Raw genomic sequence first — 21,595 nt, 5'->3', positions numbered from 1 at the left:
TAAATGAGTTCAGCTTTCAGGTGCTCCGGTGGGCTGGAAAAGGTGGATACAGTCCTAGGAGACTCTTTCCTAGGAATGTATCCACCTTTTCCAGCCCACCAGAGCACCGGAAAGCTGAACTAATTTATGCAGGAAAAGTCAGCAACCGCCGAGCTGAGAAGTTCGTGTAAAATCGAATTTACTGTAAGTTCGCTCATCTCTAGCAGTTACCTATCACCACACGTTTTCTGATGAATTGGCTCATAAACTAGTTTATCTGTGTTTTTACAGCTGCAATAAACTAACTTGGTAAATGACATTTAAATTATAAAGAACAACAAGAAAAAAAACCTTTGACATATAATTGATTTATACCCATCAGATATGCAGGATCATTGCTTTCTAAAAATACAACATTACAATTCCGGCTAAAATTCCCCCTTCTCACACACACCATAGGACGAGGCCTAGAGAAAAGCTGGGTTTACACTACTGTTCATTCCGTAGTTCTTTTCTGTCATTGGAGAAGAGTAATAGATAAAAGGGCACAGGCCGATCCATAATGGTGCCCAATGGGGTTTGTCAGATGTCTGGCATGGTGTCCGGCGATTTGGGCTTCGCTATTTTCTCTGGCATTTTGGATGGAAACTGAGAGTGCCGTATATGATTTGGATTAGGGATTGACCGATATCGTTTTTTTAGGGCCGATACCGATAATCGGTGGAGGTTAGGGCCGATAGCCGATAACTTATACCGATATTCCGGTATAAGTTATCGGCTATTTATCCCCCCTCGACACCGTTGCAGATCATTGATTTAAAGCGGGCGCTTTAAATCAATGCACTGCAATGGCTTTTGCGGTGCCATAGGCCGCCGCCGCCACCACCCGCTTCTCTCCCCTACCTGTCAGGGTGGTCCGGGCCATCCATCCTTCCTGTAGTGTCCGGTGGCATTCCGGGTGGAGGGTGAACCGGTCCGGGCTGTCCTTCTTCTCCGGGGGTCCTCTTCTCCACTCCGGGCAGGCTCCGGCCTAGTACACTGCATAGACGCCGCTGCGCAGTGACGCCCGTGCGCAGCGACGCACCTGACGTCACGGCGTCTATGCAACGTACTAGGCCGGAGCCTGCCCGGAGTGGAGAAGAGGACCCCCGGAGAAGGACAGCCCGGACCGGTTCACCCTCCACCCGGAATGGCGCCGGACACTACAGCAAGGAAGGATGGATGGCCCGGACCACCCCCATTACGGGTAAGTTCATTTTAATTTTTTTTATTGACTCGGAGGGTGGGGGAGGGGCCCGACCGGTATAGCAGTATGGGCAAAAATCCATACCGGTATACCGCCCAGCACTACGGTGGGGGGTGCGACGCGGTGGGTCGGGGGGTGCGGTGCGGCGGGTCAGGGGGGGGCGGTCGCGGAGCGGTGGGGGCGGGGGGGCGGGGCATTATCGGCTTATCGGCAAGGTAATTGCCGATACCGATAATGCCCAAAATTGTGATTATCGGGCGATAATATCGGCCATACCGATAATCGGTCGATCCCTAATTTGGATCCTACACCGCCATCACCTGCTTATATATCTATGTCAGTATCTATGTCTACTCTCTTCCCCCCGTTTCCCCAGGAGAGAAGACATTGCTCCGGACCCCAGACAATGGCTTTCACCGGCTAATACATTGCAGCCCAACAGAGATGGCGTTTGGTCTCAGTTTATTGCACAGACTTAAAGCGGCGCTGGATTTATACTGGGCACTAGAAGTAATTAATTTTTTTTTACTATGTTGTAATTAACAGTAACAGATAATGAATGTGTTCCCTGTCTGTGAATGTGTGGCAGCAGATGGTGTACACTGGTAAAGCTGTCCGGTGGTGTCTTGTGACACAGATATCACAGTTAATTAAACTAATAACAATAGAATGTATTTTTATAGTGCCAACTAGAGATGTGCGAACTTACAGTAAATTCGATTCGTCACAAACTTCTCGGCTCGGCAGTTGATGACTTTATCCTGCATAAATTAGTTCAGCTTTCCGGTGCTCCCTTGGGCTGGAAAAGGTGGATACAGTCCTAGGAGACGCTTTCCGGAAAGCGGAGCACCGGAAAGCTGAACTCATTTATGCAGGATAAGTCATCAACTGCCGAGCCGAGAAGTTCGTGACGAGTCGAATTTACTGTAAGTTCGCTCATCTCTAGTGCCAACATATTCTGCAGCACTTACTAACCAGTGGCACAACTTTTCTGAGTGGTCCTTAAAGGGGTACTTTGAGGAAGTGAACTTATAAGACACTTATCACCCATCCACATGATAGGGCATAAGTGTCTGATTGCAGGGGGTCCAACCTCTGCCAGCAGCTCTCTCATCCTTTTAAGCATCAACTGCGGCCAGTGAGTGGCTGAGCGGGCCGTCACTTGCCCATGTTCAGGAAGATGGGGCTGGAGCTTGCCGAGATTGGGTAAGTAGGTCGGGCCCCATAGAAGAGATTTTGGGAGGCCCCAGTGCTCGGAGCCCCCCAGATCAGACACGTATCCCCTATCCACAGGTTCGATTCTCCGGAGTGCCCCTTTTAACCAGAATTGGGAATCTTGATCTCACTAAGTTGGGTTGCACCAAAGTGTCTGTTGTCTGAGAGACTCCTCTCCTCCACAGCCTGCACCAACTTTACAAAACAAAAGTGTCACGGATCGCTAAGTAAGGGAATTGCTCTGCACCTCGAGGACTGGGTTGGGGACCACTGTGCTAATATATAGTAGCCAATCGGTAAAAGCAGAGCTGCAATGTGAAGCATAGGGAGGGACCGAGTTGCAGTCACAGTATCTGATGAAAAAGGTCACTAAACTCTGCAGTTAAAGGGGTACTCTGCCTCTAGATATCTTATCCCTTATCCTATGGATGGGGGATAAGATGTCTGATCGGAGGGGTCCCGCTGCGATTTCAACTGCGCCACCCCAGACATCCGGTGCACGGAGCAAACTTTTCTCCATGCAGGATGACTGTTGATGCGGGGCGGAAGCTCGTGACGTCACGGTCACGCCCGCTCGTTATGTCATGGCCACTCCCCCTCAATGTAAGTCTAAGGGAGGGGGCATGACAGCCGTCACGCCCCTCCCATAGACTTGAATTGAGGGGGAGTGGTCGTGATGTCACAAGCAGGGCGCAGCTAAATGATCGCCGGGTGCAGCAGGGAGATCACAGGGTCCCCAGTCCTTAGGTCTAGGGACGGAGTACCCCTTTAAGCTGGACTGAGCCCTAATGCAGGATAACTCAGATGGGAATTCTATAGATACTATTTTAGCTATTATCCCTTTTTGTACTGAGCAGTTGTGTTTGGTTACTGCTACAATCACATTGATCTTACCTGATCACCACGTCGTATTTATTGATGGTTTCACCCAAAGAGCTGTTCTTCAGCCGGTGTCCATTTCCGACCACCACACACCGTCTGCACCGCAACCTGAACATGACAGCATCACTCCATATTATTATCAATTAGTAATGTAGTCAATACAAAAACAGTCATTAAGTTTATAGGAGTCATTGTAAAATCTCCTCCGGGAAAACATTCTGCACTTCCTTCATCAGGGACTATGTAATTATATAGGGAAGACACTAGGTGCAGTTCTCCGTAACTGCCTGAAGATGTCAGTAACAGCAACTATTTCAGCATTTAGATTGAGATATAACCAAGTAACTTAAAGGGGTACTCCGGTGGAAAACAATTTATTTAAAATCAAATGGTGCCAGAAAGTTAAACAGAATTGTACATTACTTTATAAAAAAAAATTTAATCCTTCAAGTACTTAGCTGCTGTATATTACAGAGAAAGTTCTTTTGTTTTTGAATTTCTTTTCCGTCTGACCACAGTGCTCACTGCTGACACCTCTGTCCATGTTAGGAACTGTCCAGAGTTGAAGCAAATCCCCATAGCAAACCTATCCTGCTCCGGACAGTTCCTGAAAATGGACAGAGGTGTCAGCAGAGAGCACTGTGGTCAGACAGAAAGGAAATTCAAAAAGAAAATAACTTCTTTTGGATCATACAGCAGCTGACAAGTACTGGAAGGATTAAGATTTTTAAATAGAAGCCATTTACAAATCTGTTTTACTTTCTGGCACCAGCTGATTTAAAAAAAAAAAAAAAAAATGTTTTCCAGGGGAGTACCCCTCTAAGTGCAATAACTAACATAAAAAGTGCTATCTACAATAATATCTATATGTACCAGAGTACGATATCACTTTACATCTTGGAGAATCCTTTTTTTTTTTTTGCACTTTTACTTCTCTTGTTGCAGAAGTTGCATATTTATCACGACATGTGCACGTCCAGAATGAATATGGCAGACGAGAATACATATACATAAGTATGTGCCTCGTATGTATGATAAATGCTGCCCCTAGTGGAAAGGTTCAGAACTAAGGAATCCCATTTGCTTGTTGTCTCACCTCTCTATATCTTGAGGCACGTGGTATCGATTAGACAACGCCAGAAATTTCATCAGTAGATCCTCTGGAGGAAAAAAAAAGTCAGTTGTCAGACAGGGCATTATATTGGGGAATATCCCTCCGGCCAGTGGCGTATTGTAGGTGGGCAGCACCTAGGGTTGCCACCTTTCTTGCAAAAAAAAATACCGGCCATACTAATTTGCATAATGAATATATATGTGTGACATCACAGGATACACATATGTGGGGGAAATTTTGTCCTATTCTGACCCCTATAACTTTATTTTTTTTATTTCTCCTTATACGGGCCTGTATGAGGCTCATTTTTGGGCCCCAATCGCTTTTTTAATTAAATTCGGGAGTTACAGTTAGTTACTAACTACAACTCCCAGCATGCCCTGATACAGCCTGTGGCTCAGCAGTTGCTCCAAACAAAACTACAACTCCCAGCATGTTGTACTATATAGTAGTATATAGTATAGGTCAGTGTTTCCCAACCAGGGGTGCCTCCAGCTGCTGCGAAACTACAACTCCCAGCATGCCCGGACAGCCAACGGCTGTCCGAGCATGCTGGGAGTTGTAGTTTTGCAACAGCTGGAGGTGCTCTGGTTGGGAAACACTGGTATAGTATATGGTATAACATTCTGGGAGATTGCCGGTATTTCTAATATAAAAATACAGGCAGGGTGGCCAAAATACCGGCTGTAACGGTAAAGTACCGACCATTTGGCAACCATAGCAGCACCCAAAGCACGGCAAAGTATTGCGCACCCATCCCCCCTGCCCAATAAATGTATGACAGTGGCACTATATAGAGTGTATGCTTTGCCGCTTACCAGGATTTTCTCACAAGTTGGCGTTTTAATACCTCCACACCAGGATGACCTATTATTACTGTAGTGACTGAATGATACTATTAAATTGATATACTACACACTGCTGAAAAAAAATAGAGGGAACACTTAACCAACACATTGTAACTCCAAGTCAATGACACTTCTGTGAAATCACACTGTCCACTCAGGAAGCAACACTGATTGACAATCAATTTCACATGCTGTTGTGCAAATGGAACAGACAACAGGTGGAAATAAGCAATTAGCAAGACATCCTCCAATAAAGGAGTGGTTCTGCAGGTGGTGACCACAGACCACTTCTCAGTTCCTATGCTTCCTGGCTGATGTTTTGGTCACTTTTGAATGCTCGCGGTGCTTTCACTCTAGTGGTAGCATGAGACGGAGTCTACAACCCACACAAGTGGCTCAGGTAGTGCTGCTCATCCAGGATGGCACATCAATGCGAGCTGTGGCAAGAAGGTTTGCTGTGTCTGTCAGCGTAGTGTCCAGAGCATGGAGGCGCTACCAGGAGACAGGCCAGTACATCAGGAGACGTGGAACAGCAGCAAGACCGCTACCTCTGCCTTTGTGCAAGGAGGAGCACTGCCAGAGCCCTGCAAAATGACCTCCAGCAGGCCACAAATGTGCATGTGTCCACTCAAACGGTCAGAAACAGACTCCATGAGGGTGGTATGAGGGCCCGACGTCCACAGATGGGGGTTGTGCTTAAAGCCCAACACCATGCAGGACGTTTGCCATTTTCTAGAGGACACCAAGATTGGCAAATTCGCCACTGGCGCCCTGTGCTCTTCAGAGATTAAAGCAGGTTCACATTGAGCACGTGACAGAGTCTGGAGACGCCGTGGAGAACGATCTGCCTGCAACATCCTCCAGAATGACCGGTTTGGCGGTGGGTCAGTAATGGTGTGGGGTGGCATTTCTTTGGGGGACCGCACAGCCCTCCATGTACTTGCCAGAGGTGCCTGACTGCCATTAGGTACCGAGATGAGATCCTCAGACCCCTTGTGAGACCATATGCTGGTGCGGTTGGCCCTGGGTTCCTCCTAATACAAGACAATGCTAGACCTCATGTGGCTGGAGTATGTCAGCAGTTCCTGCAAGAGGAAGGCATTGATGCTATGGACTGGCCGCCCGTTCCCCAGACCTGAATCCGATTGAGCACATCTGGGACATCATGTCTCGCTCCATCCACCACAGACTGTCCAGGAGTTGGTGGATGCTTTAGTCCAGGTCTGGGAGGACATCCCTCAGGGACCATCCTCCACCTCATCAGGAGCATGTCCAGGCGTTGTAGGGAGGTCATACGGGCACGTGGAGGCCACACATACTACTGAGCCTCATTATGACTTGTATTAAGGACATTACATAAAGTCGGATCAGCCTGTAGTGGGGTTTTCCACTGTGATTTTGAGTGTGACTCCATATCCAGACCTCCATGGGTTGATACATTTGATTTCCATTGATAATTTTTGTGTGATTTTGTTGTCAGCGCATTCAACTATGTAAAGACGAAAGTATTTCATATCATTAGTTCATTCATTCAGATCTAGGATGTGTTATCTTAGTGTTCCCTTTATGTTTTTGAGCAGTGTAAAAACCACTATACAAGGGACAACAAATTCCACCACACCATGAACACTACCACCACAGTGACTGGAAAACTACCGTACTGAATCGGCCAGACAAAGACCCGGCACTTTTCCAGCATATCCCTCACCTTTTCCTCCCCTCAGTGGTGGTAGGTGGGTTGGGGGAGCGGCAGAGAAATTGGGAAGTTTTCATGTGGGTTGGTTATTCTTCCCCTACCCCATTAAATAGATGACCTCAGTAAGTAGGACATTTCCCGCCATTAGGTTGATGCACCATGAAGTGAATTCCCCTAGATGGTAGGTAATCAACTAACATTAAAGGGGCACTCCAGTGGAAAACTTTTTTTTTTTAAATCAACTGGTGCCAGAAAGTGGACAGCATAATATGGACAGCATAGAGCACTGTGGTCATGATGTCAGCAGAGAGCTCTGTGTTCCAAAAAGAAAAGACTTTCCTCTGTAGTATTCAGCAGCTAATAAGTACTGTAAGGATTAAGATTTTTTTAATAGAAGTAATTTACAAATCTGTTTAACTGTTTAATCTGTTCAAATCTGTTTAACCAGTTAATAAAAAAATTTAAAAAGTTTTCCACCGGAGGTCCCCTTTAAGAAGATGCCCCCGGTGGGTATAGGTAGGTAATCCCCTATTAGGTAAATTCAAACAGTAATTAGGTAATCCTATCATTAAATAGATGACCCAGTAGGTGGGTAGTTCCCCAATGAGGTAGGTGATAATTGGGTCAATTCACCCAGTAGGTAGGTAATCCCCACCTTAAGTAGATGCCCACTGTAGGTATGGAAGGTAGTTCCTCCCCTTTCACAGGATGCCCCAAGGAGGAAGATAATTATCCCTCAATTATTTCCCCTCCAAAAATACCTCACTTTCCCTCCATTCCCATGCTGGGGAGGCCCTTTTCTTCCTCTGCTCCTTGCCCCATCACGCAGAGTGGCACAGGACTTCTCCTTAAAGGGGTTATCTAGGAACACACTTTTTATATATATCAACTGGCTCCAGAAAGTTAAACAGATTTGTAAATTACTTCTATTAAAAAATCTTAATTCTTTCAGTACTTATGAGCTTCTGAAGTTGAGTTATTTTCCGTCTAAGTGCTCTCTAATGACACGTGTCACGGGAACCACCCAGAGTAGAAGCAAATCCCCATAGCAAACCTCTTCTACTCTGTGCAGTTCCCGAGACAAGCAGAGGTGTCAGCAGAGAGCACTGTTGCTAGACAGAAAACAACAACTCAACTTCAGCAGCTGATAATTAGTGAAAGGATTAAGATTTTATAATAGAAGTGATTTACAAATCTGTTTAACTTTCTGGAGCCAGTTGATATAAAAAAAAAATGTTTTTTCCTGGAATACCCCTTTTAAGGCTGTGCAAAATGACATCATCGCTAGCATCCCACAGCAGAAGCCCTGTGCCACTGTACAGTACAGGAGCAAGAAATACAGAAAAAATAGGGGTCCCTGTGCCTGTACGTACATTCCATAATGTACTAAGCTATTGGAATGTACATACAGGAGCAGGGACTCCTGTTTTAACAAAGCTCTCTGCTCCTGTACCTTACTGAGTGGCGAAGCACACATTGTATTCTTCACCACTCACTTTACATTCTCAGGGGCACAAGATTTTGAGCCCCTAAGAATTTTGCGCCCTAGGCAACAGTCTCCCCCACACTACACCACTACCTCCATGCTATAAGGCAGTGTTTCCCAACCTGGGTGCCTCCAGCTGTTGCAAAACTACAATTCCCAGCATGCCCGGACAGCCGAAGGCTGTCCGAGCATGCTGGGAGTTGTAGTTTTGCAACAGATGGAGGCACCCCAGTTGGGAAACACTGGTATAAGGGCCTCATAATCAAAGGAAATCAGTGACTTTTAGGTGCACAAACTTTGCACCATGAAATGCGCACAAACCATAAGCTCCACCTCTGCAGACAACTCAATAAATGCTAAAAAATCCAGAAGGGGGGGGAGCTCTGCTGCCTGCAGCTAAAAAAATTGGCAGATCTACAATGATGACTGCAGGGTGGGGATTCCGTCTATGGATGTTTATAATGATGTAATGTCCCAGGAACACGCCAAGCTGCATGATATAATATGTGTGAACGGTTGGCGCCTCCAGCGACTCTCTGAAGATAATGGGCATGGTTATAAAAATTGGCTCAGACAGTATTGTGGAACAGATGAGCAGCAGAGCATGGATCTGTCTGCACAGTTATTTTTATTTTTGCATAAATAAAATGCATGAATGGGCAACACACGCTGGGTTCAACTTGATGGTGGGAGATGTTGCATGCAGAAAATATGCACACCCCTATACTGCAGAAAATGTGCACACCCCTTCTATTGCAGAAAATATGCACACCCCTATACTGCAGAAAATGTGCACACCCCTTCTATTGCAGAAAATGTGCACACCCCTATACTGCAGAAATTGTGCACACCCCTATACTGCAGAAATTGTGCACACTCCTATACTGCAAAAAATGTGCACACCCCTATACTGCAGAAAATGTGCACACCCCTATACTGCAGAAAATATGCACACCCCTATTCTGCAGAAAATGTGCACACCCCTATACTGCAAAAAATGTGCACACCCCTATACTGCAAAAAATGTGCACACCCCTATGCTGCAGAAAATGTGCACACCCCTATACTGCAGAAAATATGCACACCCCTATACTGCAGAAAATATGCACAGCACACCCCTCTACTGCAGAAATTGTGCACACCCCTATACTGCAAAAATTGTGCACACCCCTATACTGCAAAAATTGTGCACACCCCTATACTGCAGAAATTGTGCACACCCCTATACTGCAGAAAATGTGCACACCCCTATACTGCAGAAAATATGCACACCCCTATACTGCAGAAAATATGCACACCCCTTATATTGAGTATATTATACGTGTGTGTTGTTCAGTGTGTCTGCTTCGCTCAGCTCTGTTCTTACCACTTCCTTTCATGCCGTACGGTAAAGGATAGCGGGACTCGTTCTTCACCCAGAAATAGTCGCTCATCGCCAAGAAGACGGGGTGATTCCTGGAGTAACTGCAGACAGATGAGGAGTTAAGAAGATGTTGGAAGCAAAGATAGGAAATGTTACCCAGATTTGGGCTACACGATGACTTTGGCCATGACAACGGTTGCTGCATATCCCGAATTATTCTGTACCGCTACTTAATGTAAATAAATTAATCCAGGACAGATTTCTGGTGATTGTGGAGTCGCAGTCCTGCCAACTTGCAGATCGCAATGGGGCCCTATTAATTTAGCGGCGATCCATGTCATGTCCACAGCTGCCAGGTAGCCACAGCCTTAGGGCCCATTCACACAGCAGAATTTACAAGTGGAATTATGCTCAAGAATTCAGGAAATCCCGATGCAGCAGCCATCCATTGTTTTCAATGGGATTTGTTGCACCGTGCACACAGCAGAATTTCTATGGTGGAAAATTCTGCCATAGAAATTCAAATTCTGGACGTCACAGAAAGAAAGATAACGTTTATTCTCTCAGCGGAATCTTATCAGACACGTTTCCGAGCGGCCTTAACACCGTCTGATTCAGCTGGTGCCTGCAGGAGACAGAATGATTCCAGACAAATATTCTGCAGTGTGAATGAGCCTAATGTGCGATGTGAGGATGAAGCATTATACAGGAGGATGGGGCGTGCGCTATACAGGAGGACGGGGCGTGCGCTATACAGGAGGACGGGGCGTGCGCTATACAGGAGGACGGGGCGTGCGCTATACAGGAGGACGGGGCGTGCGCTATACAGGAGGACGGGGCGTGCGCTATACAGGAGGACGGGGCGTGCGCTATACAGGAGGACGGGGCGTGCGCTATACAGGTTGACGGGGCGTGCGCTATACAGGTTGACGGGGCGTGCGCTATACAGGTTGACGGGGCGTGCGCTATACAGGTTGACGGGGCGTGCGCTATACAGGTTGACGGGGCGTGCGCTATACAGGTTGACGGGGCGTGCGCTATACAGGAGGACGGGGCGTGCGCTATACAGGAGGACGGGGGGTGCGCTATACAGGAGGACGGGGCGTGCGCTGTACAGGAGGATTGGTGTGTGCTGTACAGGAGGACGGGGCGTGCGCTATACAGGTTGACGGGGCGTGCGCTATACAGGTTGACGGGGCGTGCGCTATACAGGTTGATGGGGCGTGCGCTATACAGGTTGACGGGGCGTGCGCTATACAGGTTGACGGGGCGTGCGCTATACAGGTTGACGGGGCGTGCGCTATACAGGAGGACGGGGCGTGCGCTATACAGGAGGACGGGGGGTGCGCTATACAGGAGGACGGGGCGTGCGCTATACAGGAGGATTGGTGTGTGCTGTATAGGAGGACGGGGCGTGCGCTATACAGGAGGATTGGTGTGTGCTATACAGGAGGATGGGTGTGTGCTGTACAGGAGGATTGGTGTGTGCTGTATAGGAGGATTGGTGTGTGCTATACAGGAGGATTGGTGTGTGCTGTATAGGAGGATTGGTGTGTGCTATACAGGAGGATTGGTGTGTGCTATACAGGAGGATTGGTGTGTGCTATACAGGAGGATTGGTGTGTGCTATACAGGAGGATTGGTGTGTGCTATACAGGAGGATTGGTGTGTGCTATACAGGAGGATTGGTGTGTGCTGTACAGGAGGATTGGTGTGTGCTGGACAGGAGGATTGGTGTGTGCTATACAGGAGGATTGGTGTGTGCTGTATAGGAGGATTGGTGTGTGCTGTACAGGAGGATTGGTGTGTGCTATACAGGAGGATTGGTGTGTGCTATACAGGAGGATTGGTGTGTGCTGTACAGGAGGATTGGTGTGTGCTGTACAGGAGGATTGGTGTGTGCTATACAGGAGGATTGGTGTGTGCTATACAGGAGGATTGGTGTGTGCTATACAGGAGGATTGGTGTGTGCTATACAGGAGGATTGGTGTGTGCTATACAGGAGGATTGGTGTGTGCTATACAGGAGGATTGGTGTGTGCTATACAGGAGGATTGGTGTGTGCTATACAGGAGGATTGGTGTGTGCTATACAGGAGGATTGGTGTGTGCTATACAGGAGGATTGGTGTGTGCTGTACAGGAGGATTGGTGTGCGCCGGCTCTCCATCCTGCAGCAAACACACACAATGAAAGGCGGATACATTAAAATGTCAATTATAATATCAGGATTAACACAAGATAACACAAAACTACAACAGACTAGATGTCCGTCACTTAAAGAGGTATTTCGGGAAAAAATCTTAATCCTTCCAATAATTATCAACTGCTGAAGTTGAGTTGTTCTTTTCTGTCTGGCAACAGTGCTCTCTGCTGACATCTCTGCCTGTCTCGGGAACTGCACAGAATAGGTTTGCTATGGGGATTTGCTTCTACTCTGGACATTTCCCGAGACAGGTGTCACCAGAGAGCACTTAGACAGAAAAGAACAACTCAACTTCAGCAGCTCATAAGTACTAAAAGGATTAAGATTTTTTATTAGAAGTAATTTACAAATCTGTTTAACAGATATATATATATATATATATATATATATATATATATATATATATAAGTTTTTCCTGGAATACCCCTTTAAAAACAACTTCCATAAATACAAATCCCCACTTCTCATCTTAGGTCGCTGTATATCCAGACAAATATTCTGCAGTGTGAATGAGCCTAATGTGTGATGTGAGGATGAAGCATTATACAGGAGGATGGGGCGTGCGCTATACAGGAGGACGGGGCGTGCGCTATACAGGAGGACGGGGCGTGCGCTATACAGGAGGACGGGGCGTGCGCTATACAGGAGGACGGGGCGTGCGCTATACAGGAGGACGGGGCGTGCGCTATACAGGAGGACGGGGCGTGCGCTATACAGGAGGACGGGGCGTGCGCTATACAGGTTGACGGGGCGTGCGCTATACAGGTTGACGGGGCGTGCGCTATACAGGTTGACGGTATAGGAGGATTGGTGTGTGCTGTACAGGAGGATTGGTGTGTGCTATACAGGAGGATTGGTGTGTGCTATACAGGAGGATTGGTGTGTGCTGTATAGGAGGATTGGTGTGTGCTGTACAGGAGGATTGGTGTGTGCTATACAGGAGGATTGGTGTGTGCTATACAGGAGGATTGGTGTGTGCTGTACAGGAGGATTGGTGTGTGCTATACAGGAGGATTGGTGTGTGCTATACAGGAGGATTGGTGTGTGCTGTATAGGAGGATTGGTGTGTGCTATACAGGAGGATTGGTGTGTGCTATACAGGAGGATTGGTGTGTGCTATACAGGAGGATTGGTGTGTGCTGTATAGGAGGATTGGTGTGTGCTGTACAGGAGGATTGGTGTGTGCTATACAGGAGGATTGGTGTGTGCTGTATAGGAGGATTGGTGTGTGCTGTACAGGAGGATTGGTGTGTGCTGTATAGGAGGATTGGTGTGTGCTATACAGGAGGATTGGTGTGTGCTATACAGGAGGATTGGTGTGTGCTATACAGGAGGATTGGTGTGTGCTATACAGGAGGATTGGTGTGTGCTATACAGGAGGATTGGTGTGTGCTGTACAGGAGGATTGGTGTGTGCTATACAGGAGGATTGGTGTGTGCTATACAGGAGGATTGGTGTGTGCTATACAGGAGGATTGGTGTGTGCTATACAGGAGGATTGGTGTGTGCTATACAGGAGGATTGGTGTGTGCTATACAGGAGGATTGGTGTGTGCTATACAGGAGGATTGGTGTGTGCTATACAGGAGGATTGGTGTGTGCTATACAGGAGGATTGGTGTGTGCTATACAGGAGGATTGGTGTGTGCTATACAGGAGGATTGGTGTGTGCTATACAGGAGGATTGGTGTGTGCTATACAGGAGGATTGGTGTGTGCTATACAGGAGGATTGGTGTGTGCTATACAGGAGGATTGGTGTGTGCTGTACAGGAGGACGGGGCGTGCGCTATACAGGAGGATTGGTGTGTGCTATACAGGAGGATTGGTGTGTGCTATACAGGAGGATTGGTGTGTGCTATACAGGAGGATTGGTGTGTGCTATACAGGAGGATTGGTGTGTGCTATACAGGAGGATTGGTGTTTGCTGTATAGGAGGATTGGTGTGTGCTATACAGGAGGATTGGTGTGTGCTGTACAGGAGGACGGGGTGTGCTATACAGGAGGATTGGTGTGTGCTATACAGGAGGATTGGTGTGTGCTATACAGGAGGATTGGTGTGTGCTATACAGGAGGATTGGTGTGTGCTATACAGGAGGATTGGTGTGTGCTATACAGGAGGATTGGTGTGTGCTATACAGGAGGATTGGTGTGTGCTATACAGGAGGATTGGTGTGTGCTATACAGGAGGATTGGTGTGTGCTGTACAGGAGGATTGGTGTGTGCTATACAGGAGGATTGGTGTTTGCTGTATAGGAGGATTGGTGTGTGCTATACAGGAGGATGGGTGTGTGCTATACAGGAGGATTGGTGTGCGCTATACAGGAGGATTGGTGTGTGCTATACAGGAGGATTGGTGTTTGCTGTATAGGAGGATTGGTGTGTGCTATACAGGAGGATTGGTGTGTGCTATACAGGAGGATTGGTGTGCTATACAGGAGGATTGGTGTTTGCTGTATAGGAGGATTGGTGTGTGCTATACAGGAGGATTGGTGTGTGCTATACAGGAGGATTGGTGTGTGCTATACAGGAGGATTGGTGTGTGCTATACAGGAGGATTGGTGTGTGCTATACAGGAGGATTGGTGTGTGCTATACAGGAGGATTGGTGTGTGCTATACAGGAGGATTGGTGTGTGCTATACAGGAGGATGGGTGTGTGCTATACAGGAGGATTGGTGTGCGCTATACAGGAGGATTGGTGTGTGCTATACAGGAGGATTGGTGTTTGCTGTATAGGAGGATTGGTGTGCGCTATACAGGAGGATTGGTGTGTGCTATACAGGAGGATTGGTGTGTGCTATACAGGAGGATTGGTGTGTGCTATACAGGAGGATTGGTGTGTGCTATACAGGAGGATTGGTGTGTGCTATACAGGAGGATTGGTGTGTGCTAGGAGAGATGACTGACAGCTGCCAGAAACTTACTTGCTGATCATAGAAGCTGCTTTGGAAGCGACGTCACCTGGAGCGCACATGGCTCCGACATTTACATAGGACCTAAGGACACAGACGCTGTGGTTATATATTTGCTGTTTTTTCTTCTGTGATAATATTTATAGTGGACAGGGGTTGGGCAGGCGCAGGGGCCACAGTATGAAACGCCTGTTCCTGGGGAGGCACAGATCAACTCCACATTTACAGTCATCTCAGGACAGAAATACAATAAATCCATTTCATGTTTCTGCGATTTACTGCCCCACACCTGAAATGACACCGAACTGGTCTCAGAGCTGGCTGTGTACCTACCTGGGTATGTAGGTGTCCACTTGTAAGTACCACAACATCCCGAAGCAGAACATGACAGTAAGGAAGGCAGCGCCGGCTCTCCATCCTGCAGCAAACACACACAATGAAAGGCGGATACATTAAAATGTCAATTATAATATCAGGATTAACACAAGATAACACAAAACTACAACAGACTAGATGTCCGTCACTTAAAGAGGTATTTCGGGAAAAAATCTTAATCCTTCCAATAATTATCAACTGCTGAAGTTGAGTTGTTCTTTTCTGTCTGGCAACAGTGCTCTCTGCTGACATCTCTGCCTGTCTCGGGAACTGCACAGAATAGGTTTGCTATGGGGATTTGCTTCTACTCTGGACATTTCCCGAGACAGGTGTCACCAGAGAGCACTTAGACAGAAAAGAACAACTCAACTTCAGCAGCTCATAAGTACTAAAAGGATTAAGATTTTTTATTAGAAGTAATTTACAAATCTGTTTAACAGATATATATATATATATATATATATATATAAGTTTTTCCTGGAATACCCCTTTAAAAACAACTTCCATAAATACAAATCCCCACTTCTCATCTTAGGTCGCTGTATATCATAATAATCAATATGTCTGCAAAAATAGGGTTTTCCCTCAGCTGTCCTGAAAAGCGCCGGCCGCCCCTCTTATAACGTATCCTTGATAGCTATTTATGTCTTATAATAATAGACTAGCCTGACGAAGCGGGGGTCACCCTGCGAAACGCGTTGCTATCTCCCTCTTATTTTCGTCCTATTTTATATTATTCCATATATTTGTTTTAATGTATGGTTTTGTCATTTTTATTGAATAAATCAGTAACCCCATAATCCCGGAATGCTTGTTTGACTGCAACAAACCCTCAAGGTGCCACAGATATCATCCGCATTTCTCCTCCCTGGAAACTGCTGGAGCAGCTTCCTTTTGGGACCACTCTCTTCCTATGTCTTATAATAAGGAATTCACATTCAGTAAATGGATCACAGGTCTAGGAATTGAGGAAGGAGGAGGAGGTATTAAGTAAACATGGGGTGTGATGTCTCCAACATTTCTAAAGAAAAAAACCTTCTGCTAAATAAATATTTAACTAAGAACTCTCCGCCTTATCGCTGGCCTGAACCACAGAGCTTTTAAAGGGGTACTCCGCTGGAAAACTTTTTTTTTTTTTAAATCAACTGGGGCCAGAAAGTTAAACAAATTTGTAAATTACTTCTATTAAAAAAATCTTAATCCTTCCAGTACTTATTAGCTGCTGAATACTACAGAGGAAATTCTTTTCTTTTTGCTGAATCACGAGCACAGTGCTCTCTGCTGACATCTCTGTCCATTTTAAGAACTGTCCAGAGAAGGAGAAAATCCCCATAGCATAACATATGCTGCTCTGGCCAGTTCCTAAAATGGACAGAGATGTCAGCAGAGAGCACTGTGCTCATGATGTAAGCAGAGAGCTTTGTGTTCAAAAAAGAAAAGAATTTCCTCTGTAGTATTTAGAAGCTAATAAGTGCTGGAAGGATTAAGATTTCTTAATAGAAGTAATTTACAAATCTGTTTAACTTTTTGACACCAGTTGATTAAAAAAAAAAAAAAATAATAAAAAAAAAAAAAAAGGTTTTCCACTGGAGTAACCCTTTAAGGAAATGGTAACACCTGCCTCCCTATACCAGTGTTTCCCAACCTGTCGCCTTAGGGTGTATTCACACGGGGGGATTCTGCCTCAAATTTAAAGCCCATAGACTTCTATGGGATTCCGCACTCCCATTCACACTTCTGAAATTCCACTTGCGGAATTCCGCAAGTGGAATTTCAAAAGTGTGAATGGGAGTGCGGAATCCCATAGAAGTCTATGGGCTTTAAATTTGAGGCAGAATTCCGCAAGCGGAAATTCTGCCGTGTGAATAGACCCTTAGGCTGCGTTCGCACTGCAGAATTTCTGGGCAGAATTTCTGCCGGAGATCGAGCCGGCGCCGCTAGAACTGAGTAGACTGCAATGCATTTCTGGGTGGATCTTTTGGGACATCTGCTCAGAAATGCATTGCCATCTATGGGAACGGCAATGTAGTCCGCGTGGTCCTAGTGCCGCCGGATCGATCTCTGGCAGAAATTCTGCCCAGAAATTCCACAGTGTGAACCCAGCCATACAGCAGCTGCAAAACTACAACTACCTTCATGATCTAGTAGCCTTTTTGTCATCAAATGTACACTCTATAGCAGTGTTTCCCAACCTGTGGCTCTCCAGCTGTTGCAAACCTACAACTCCCATCATGCTCTGACTACCTTCAAATTTGTGTATCCTATTCCCGAACCTGCAGATCTCCAGCTGTAGAAAAACTACTCCCGTAATGCCCTGACGACCTTTTGTTGTCCAATGTACACTCTGGGGGAGATTTATCGAAACCTGTCCAGAGGAAAAGTGGCTGAGTTGCCCATAGCAACCAATCAGATCGCTGCTTTCAGTTTTTAAAAGGCCTCTGTAAAATGAAAGAAGCGATCTGATTGGTTGCTATGGGCAACTCAGCCACTTTTCCTCTGGACAGGTTTTGATAAATCTCCCCCTCTGTTTCAGTGTTTTCCTATTCCCCAAACTGAGGCTCTACAGCTGTTGCAAAACTACAACTCCCATCATGCCCTGGTAGCCTTTTTGTAATCAAGGGGAAGATTTATCAAAACCTGTCCAAAAGGAAAAGTTGCTGAGTTGCCCATAGCAACCAATCAGATCGCTTCTTTCATTATTCAGAGGCCTTTTCAAAAATGAAAGTAGTGATCTGATTGGTTGCTATGGGCAACTCAGTAACGTTTCCTCTGGACAGGTGTTAATAAATCCCCCCCTAGTGTACATTTTATAGCAATAGTCTCCAACCTGTGACTCTCCAGATGTTGCAAGACTGACTCCTTCCATACCTTGTCCTTGGCTAGAAAGCCACAGGTTGGGGGAACTTATATAGTGTACGTTCTATAACAAAACAGCTACCAAGGTATGATGGGAGTTGTAGTTTTTCAACCGCTGGAAAAATGCAAATTGGAAAACACTGGCACAGGGTGTACACGATGACAAAAGGGCCATTGGGGCATGATGGGAGTTATAGTTTAACAACAGTTGGAGAACACTGCCATAAAGATGATGGAAACAGAAAATACCCAAATGAACATACACCCTGTAACATAAATCCTCATTTTCTGCTGCATCATATAGGAAATTACAAGGTACAGTTCTTATAAATATCATTTGGAACAATGTTGCATTGTTCATTTAGTTTGCCATAACGGGGTTCTTCAGTAGAACCATAGATAAACCTATATGTGTATTATTAGAATCATCCGGACGGTAACATACACGCTATATGGTGACACCCCGACCATCACAGTGCATGCTTTATATAGAATAGAAGCAACTGCAATCCTCTTTATTTTGTATAGTTTAGAATTAGAGATGAGCGAACTTACAGTAAATTCGATTCGTCACGAACTTCTCGGCTCGGCAGTTGATGACTTTTCCTGCATAAATTAGTTCAGCTTTCAGGTGCTCCGGTGGGCTGGAAAAGGTGGATACGGTCCTATGAGACTCTTTCCTAGGACTGTATCCACCTTTTCCAGTCCACCGGAGCACCGGAAAGCTGAACTAATTTATGCAGGAAATGTCAGCAACCGCCGAGCCGAGAAGTTTGTGACGAATTGAATTTACTGTAAGTTCGCTCATCTCTAGAGGGAACCATGAACGCCAACATGTACTGTGACATACTGAAGCAGAGCATGATCCCCTCCATTCAGAGGCTGGGCCGCAAGGCAGTTTTCCAAAATGATAAGGACCCCAAACACCTCCAAGACCACCACTGCCTTGCTAAAGAAGCTGAGGGTACAGGCGAGTTATTTATTAGGGGAAACTACATTAAACACTGTTAGGGTGCATGCACGCCACGTTTTTTGCTATACAGTTCCCGTATACGGTTTCAAGTTAAAAACCGTATTGAACATTGAACTGTATAGAAAACCGTATGCACTGACTTAGCATTGTAAACCGTATGTCAAACGCATCATCCGGTTTAGTCCGTTTTGCATCTTATACGGTTTTGTCCGTTTTTTTTACCCATACCCAAAACCGTAGTCCACCACATTTTTTGGTCCAGGTAAAAAAACTGTATTAAACAATATACGTTTTTTTAATTAACATAGGAGTCAATGGGAACCGTACAGAACTGTATGTGCGTACGGTTCCATGCGGTTTTCACCATACGGTTTTTGAATTTGCACATTTTTTTTCTTGGAATTTCAATCAAACAAATGAAACTTTATTCAAAATGGAGTGAAAAGTTAAAAACGTATATGTTTTTTTTCTAAAAAAAACGGATGCAACCAGACATTTTTCAAACCGTATACGGTTTTCAACCATATATGGGTTAAAATTTGTACACACGTTTTGATACAGTTTAGTCAGATTTTGAGGAATCCGTTTTTCATCAAATACCTGATAAGGGAACTGTATTGCAAAAACGTGGTGTGAATGCAGCCTTATTATGGGAGATACCGCAGATCAAGATCTATCTGTATATAAAAGCCAACCATGTTCACAAAGCTGGTATCCTACCTATGCAGTACTAGATTTTTTAGGTTAGTATTCCTTTAAGGGCAAATGTGCTGCAGGATCTGCAGAACTGTGTGTGTCAGCATCAAGGAGTTAATTCCTGCGAGTCCCATGTGTTTATAGGAGGTAACGATTGTGTGCACATAGTAACTGGTACAGACAAAACATCTAATTCCCCAGAACTGGGAACAGGTGCAACCAGCCATCGCTTATCTTTATTGGTCTAAATTTCAGAATTATAAAGTTTTATAGCGGTCATATCTGCTTTTCCGACAGAACTCCAAATCCACTGCATGAATGCGGAAGCAGATAATATTCTGTCTGCCTGCTACAGTGGTGGGACTGTCCTGTCTTTAGAATAAAAATGTAATTTTTGTCCTGGTCTCATGTATTTTTTTTTTTTTTTTTAAACAAAATTGACAATTCTGCATTTTTTGTGCTGGTCAGAATTCTTAAAGTGGCCATTAGAGATGAGCGAACTTACAGTAAATTCGATTCGTCACAAACTTCTCGGCTCGGCAATTAATGGCTTTTCCTGCATAAATTAGTTCAGCTTTCCTGTGCTCCGGTGGGCTGGAAAAGGTGGATACAGTCTTTCCTAGGAGACTCTTTCCTAGGACTGTATCCACCTTTTCCAGCCCACCGGAGCACCTGAAAGCTGAACTAATTTACGCAGGAAAAGTCATCAACTGCCCAGCCGAGAAGTTTGTGATGAATCGAATTTACTGTAAGTTCGCTCATCTCTAGTGGCCATGGCCCATGCTGCCTGACGTTAAAGTGGCATTTCTTTATTTTAACACCTTCCTACACTAGCTTAACATTAAATCTCATATTTTATACTACCTAACATTCACGAAAATAAAATACAGAACATTATACGACCCTGTCCTTTTTCGGCAGAACACACAGTTCCCATTGGCCACATTAGTAGCTTTTAGGACCCGGCACACAAGGTCAAGTGTTGGAAGCCGTAGGGGGATTTGAAGCTCCCATGAAGCGATATCAATAAAATAAGGAGAATTCTGGACCCCTCTTCTGGGGTTTATCAGTAAATGCAGAGGAGAAGTGGACTCACCTTGTTTACTGTTCATTTTGGTCGTCGAAAAACCATTACCTCTCTGACAGATTTCATGGTCAGCAACCTGAAAGAAAAGGAACATACAGAACCATTACTTGGTGTGCAGGAGATCAGCGATGCAGAACTGGCGCATGTCTTTAAGTAGACTATAACATCTGTACAACAAAAATAGAGAAACACAACCGCACATCCACCATTTGTATTTTGATCTACTTGCTTCTCAGCATAATTTCAAAAACTAACAGGTTGTTATTATACATTTTGATCAAAAAGTACAAGCCCACTCGCCACGTCAAGACCATCTAGTCAGAGTGGGTCCCTAACCTGACACTGGCGTAGCGTTGGGCGGTGACCACTGCCTCCGAGACACCATGCCCACCGGGGGAATGACCCAGTGGTCAGGCAGCCCCATTGTTGCCCGACCAAGCCCCTGGCTCCGGGCCACACCACCCCAGAGACAAAGCATCACAGTAACAATGGCCGCCACAGAGAACCACACCAGTGTGAAACCTACCAGGTGCTCACTGCCAGAGGGCTGGGAGAATGAGGAAGCCTTTATACTGTCTCCTTTGGGCAGGGTGTAGTGGTGGTGGTGGCCGCCACCCAGCGCTACACCAATGTTGGGTAGGGCACCCACTCTAAATAGGTGGCCTTGA

The 21,595-nt window shown here is 45.7% G+C and overlaps 1 protein-coding gene across 1 annotated transcript in view; it reads right to left on the bottom strand.

Moving 5' to 3' along the window:
• Window positions 1-3,292: 3,292 nt before the first annotated feature.
• The window catches only part of LOC130323602 (CMP-N-acetylneuraminate-beta-galactosamide-alpha-2,3-sialyltransferase 4-like), a 32,943-nt gene continuing 14,640 nt past the window's right edge, over window positions 3,293-21,595 (bottom strand). The window contains exons 2-7 of the mRNA XM_056553169.1: window positions 20,937-21,003; window positions 15,274-15,358; window positions 14,953-15,024; window positions 9,833-9,930; window positions 4,419-4,482; window positions 3,293-3,430 (exon numbers count right to left, since the gene is read on the bottom strand). Coding sequence (XP_056409144.1) covers window positions 3,331-3,430; window positions 4,419-4,482; window positions 9,833-9,930; window positions 14,953-15,024; window positions 15,274-15,358; window positions 20,937-21,003 — 486 coding nt within the window. The 3' untranslated portion in view covers window positions 3,293-3,330. The remainder of the gene's footprint in view (window positions 3,431-4,418; window positions 4,483-9,832; window positions 9,931-14,952; window positions 15,025-15,273; window positions 15,359-20,936; window positions 21,004-21,595) is intronic.

Source organism: Hyla sarda, unplaced genomic scaffold, assembly GCF_029499605.1.
Source record: "Hyla sarda isolate aHylSar1 unplaced genomic scaffold, aHylSar1.hap1 scaffold_2514, whole genome shotgun sequence".
In the NCBI taxonomy this organism is placed as follows: domain Eukaryota; kingdom Metazoa; phylum Chordata; class Amphibia; order Anura; family Hylidae; genus Hyla; species Hyla sarda.
This window is presented reverse-complemented; position numbering and strand designations above follow the sequence as displayed.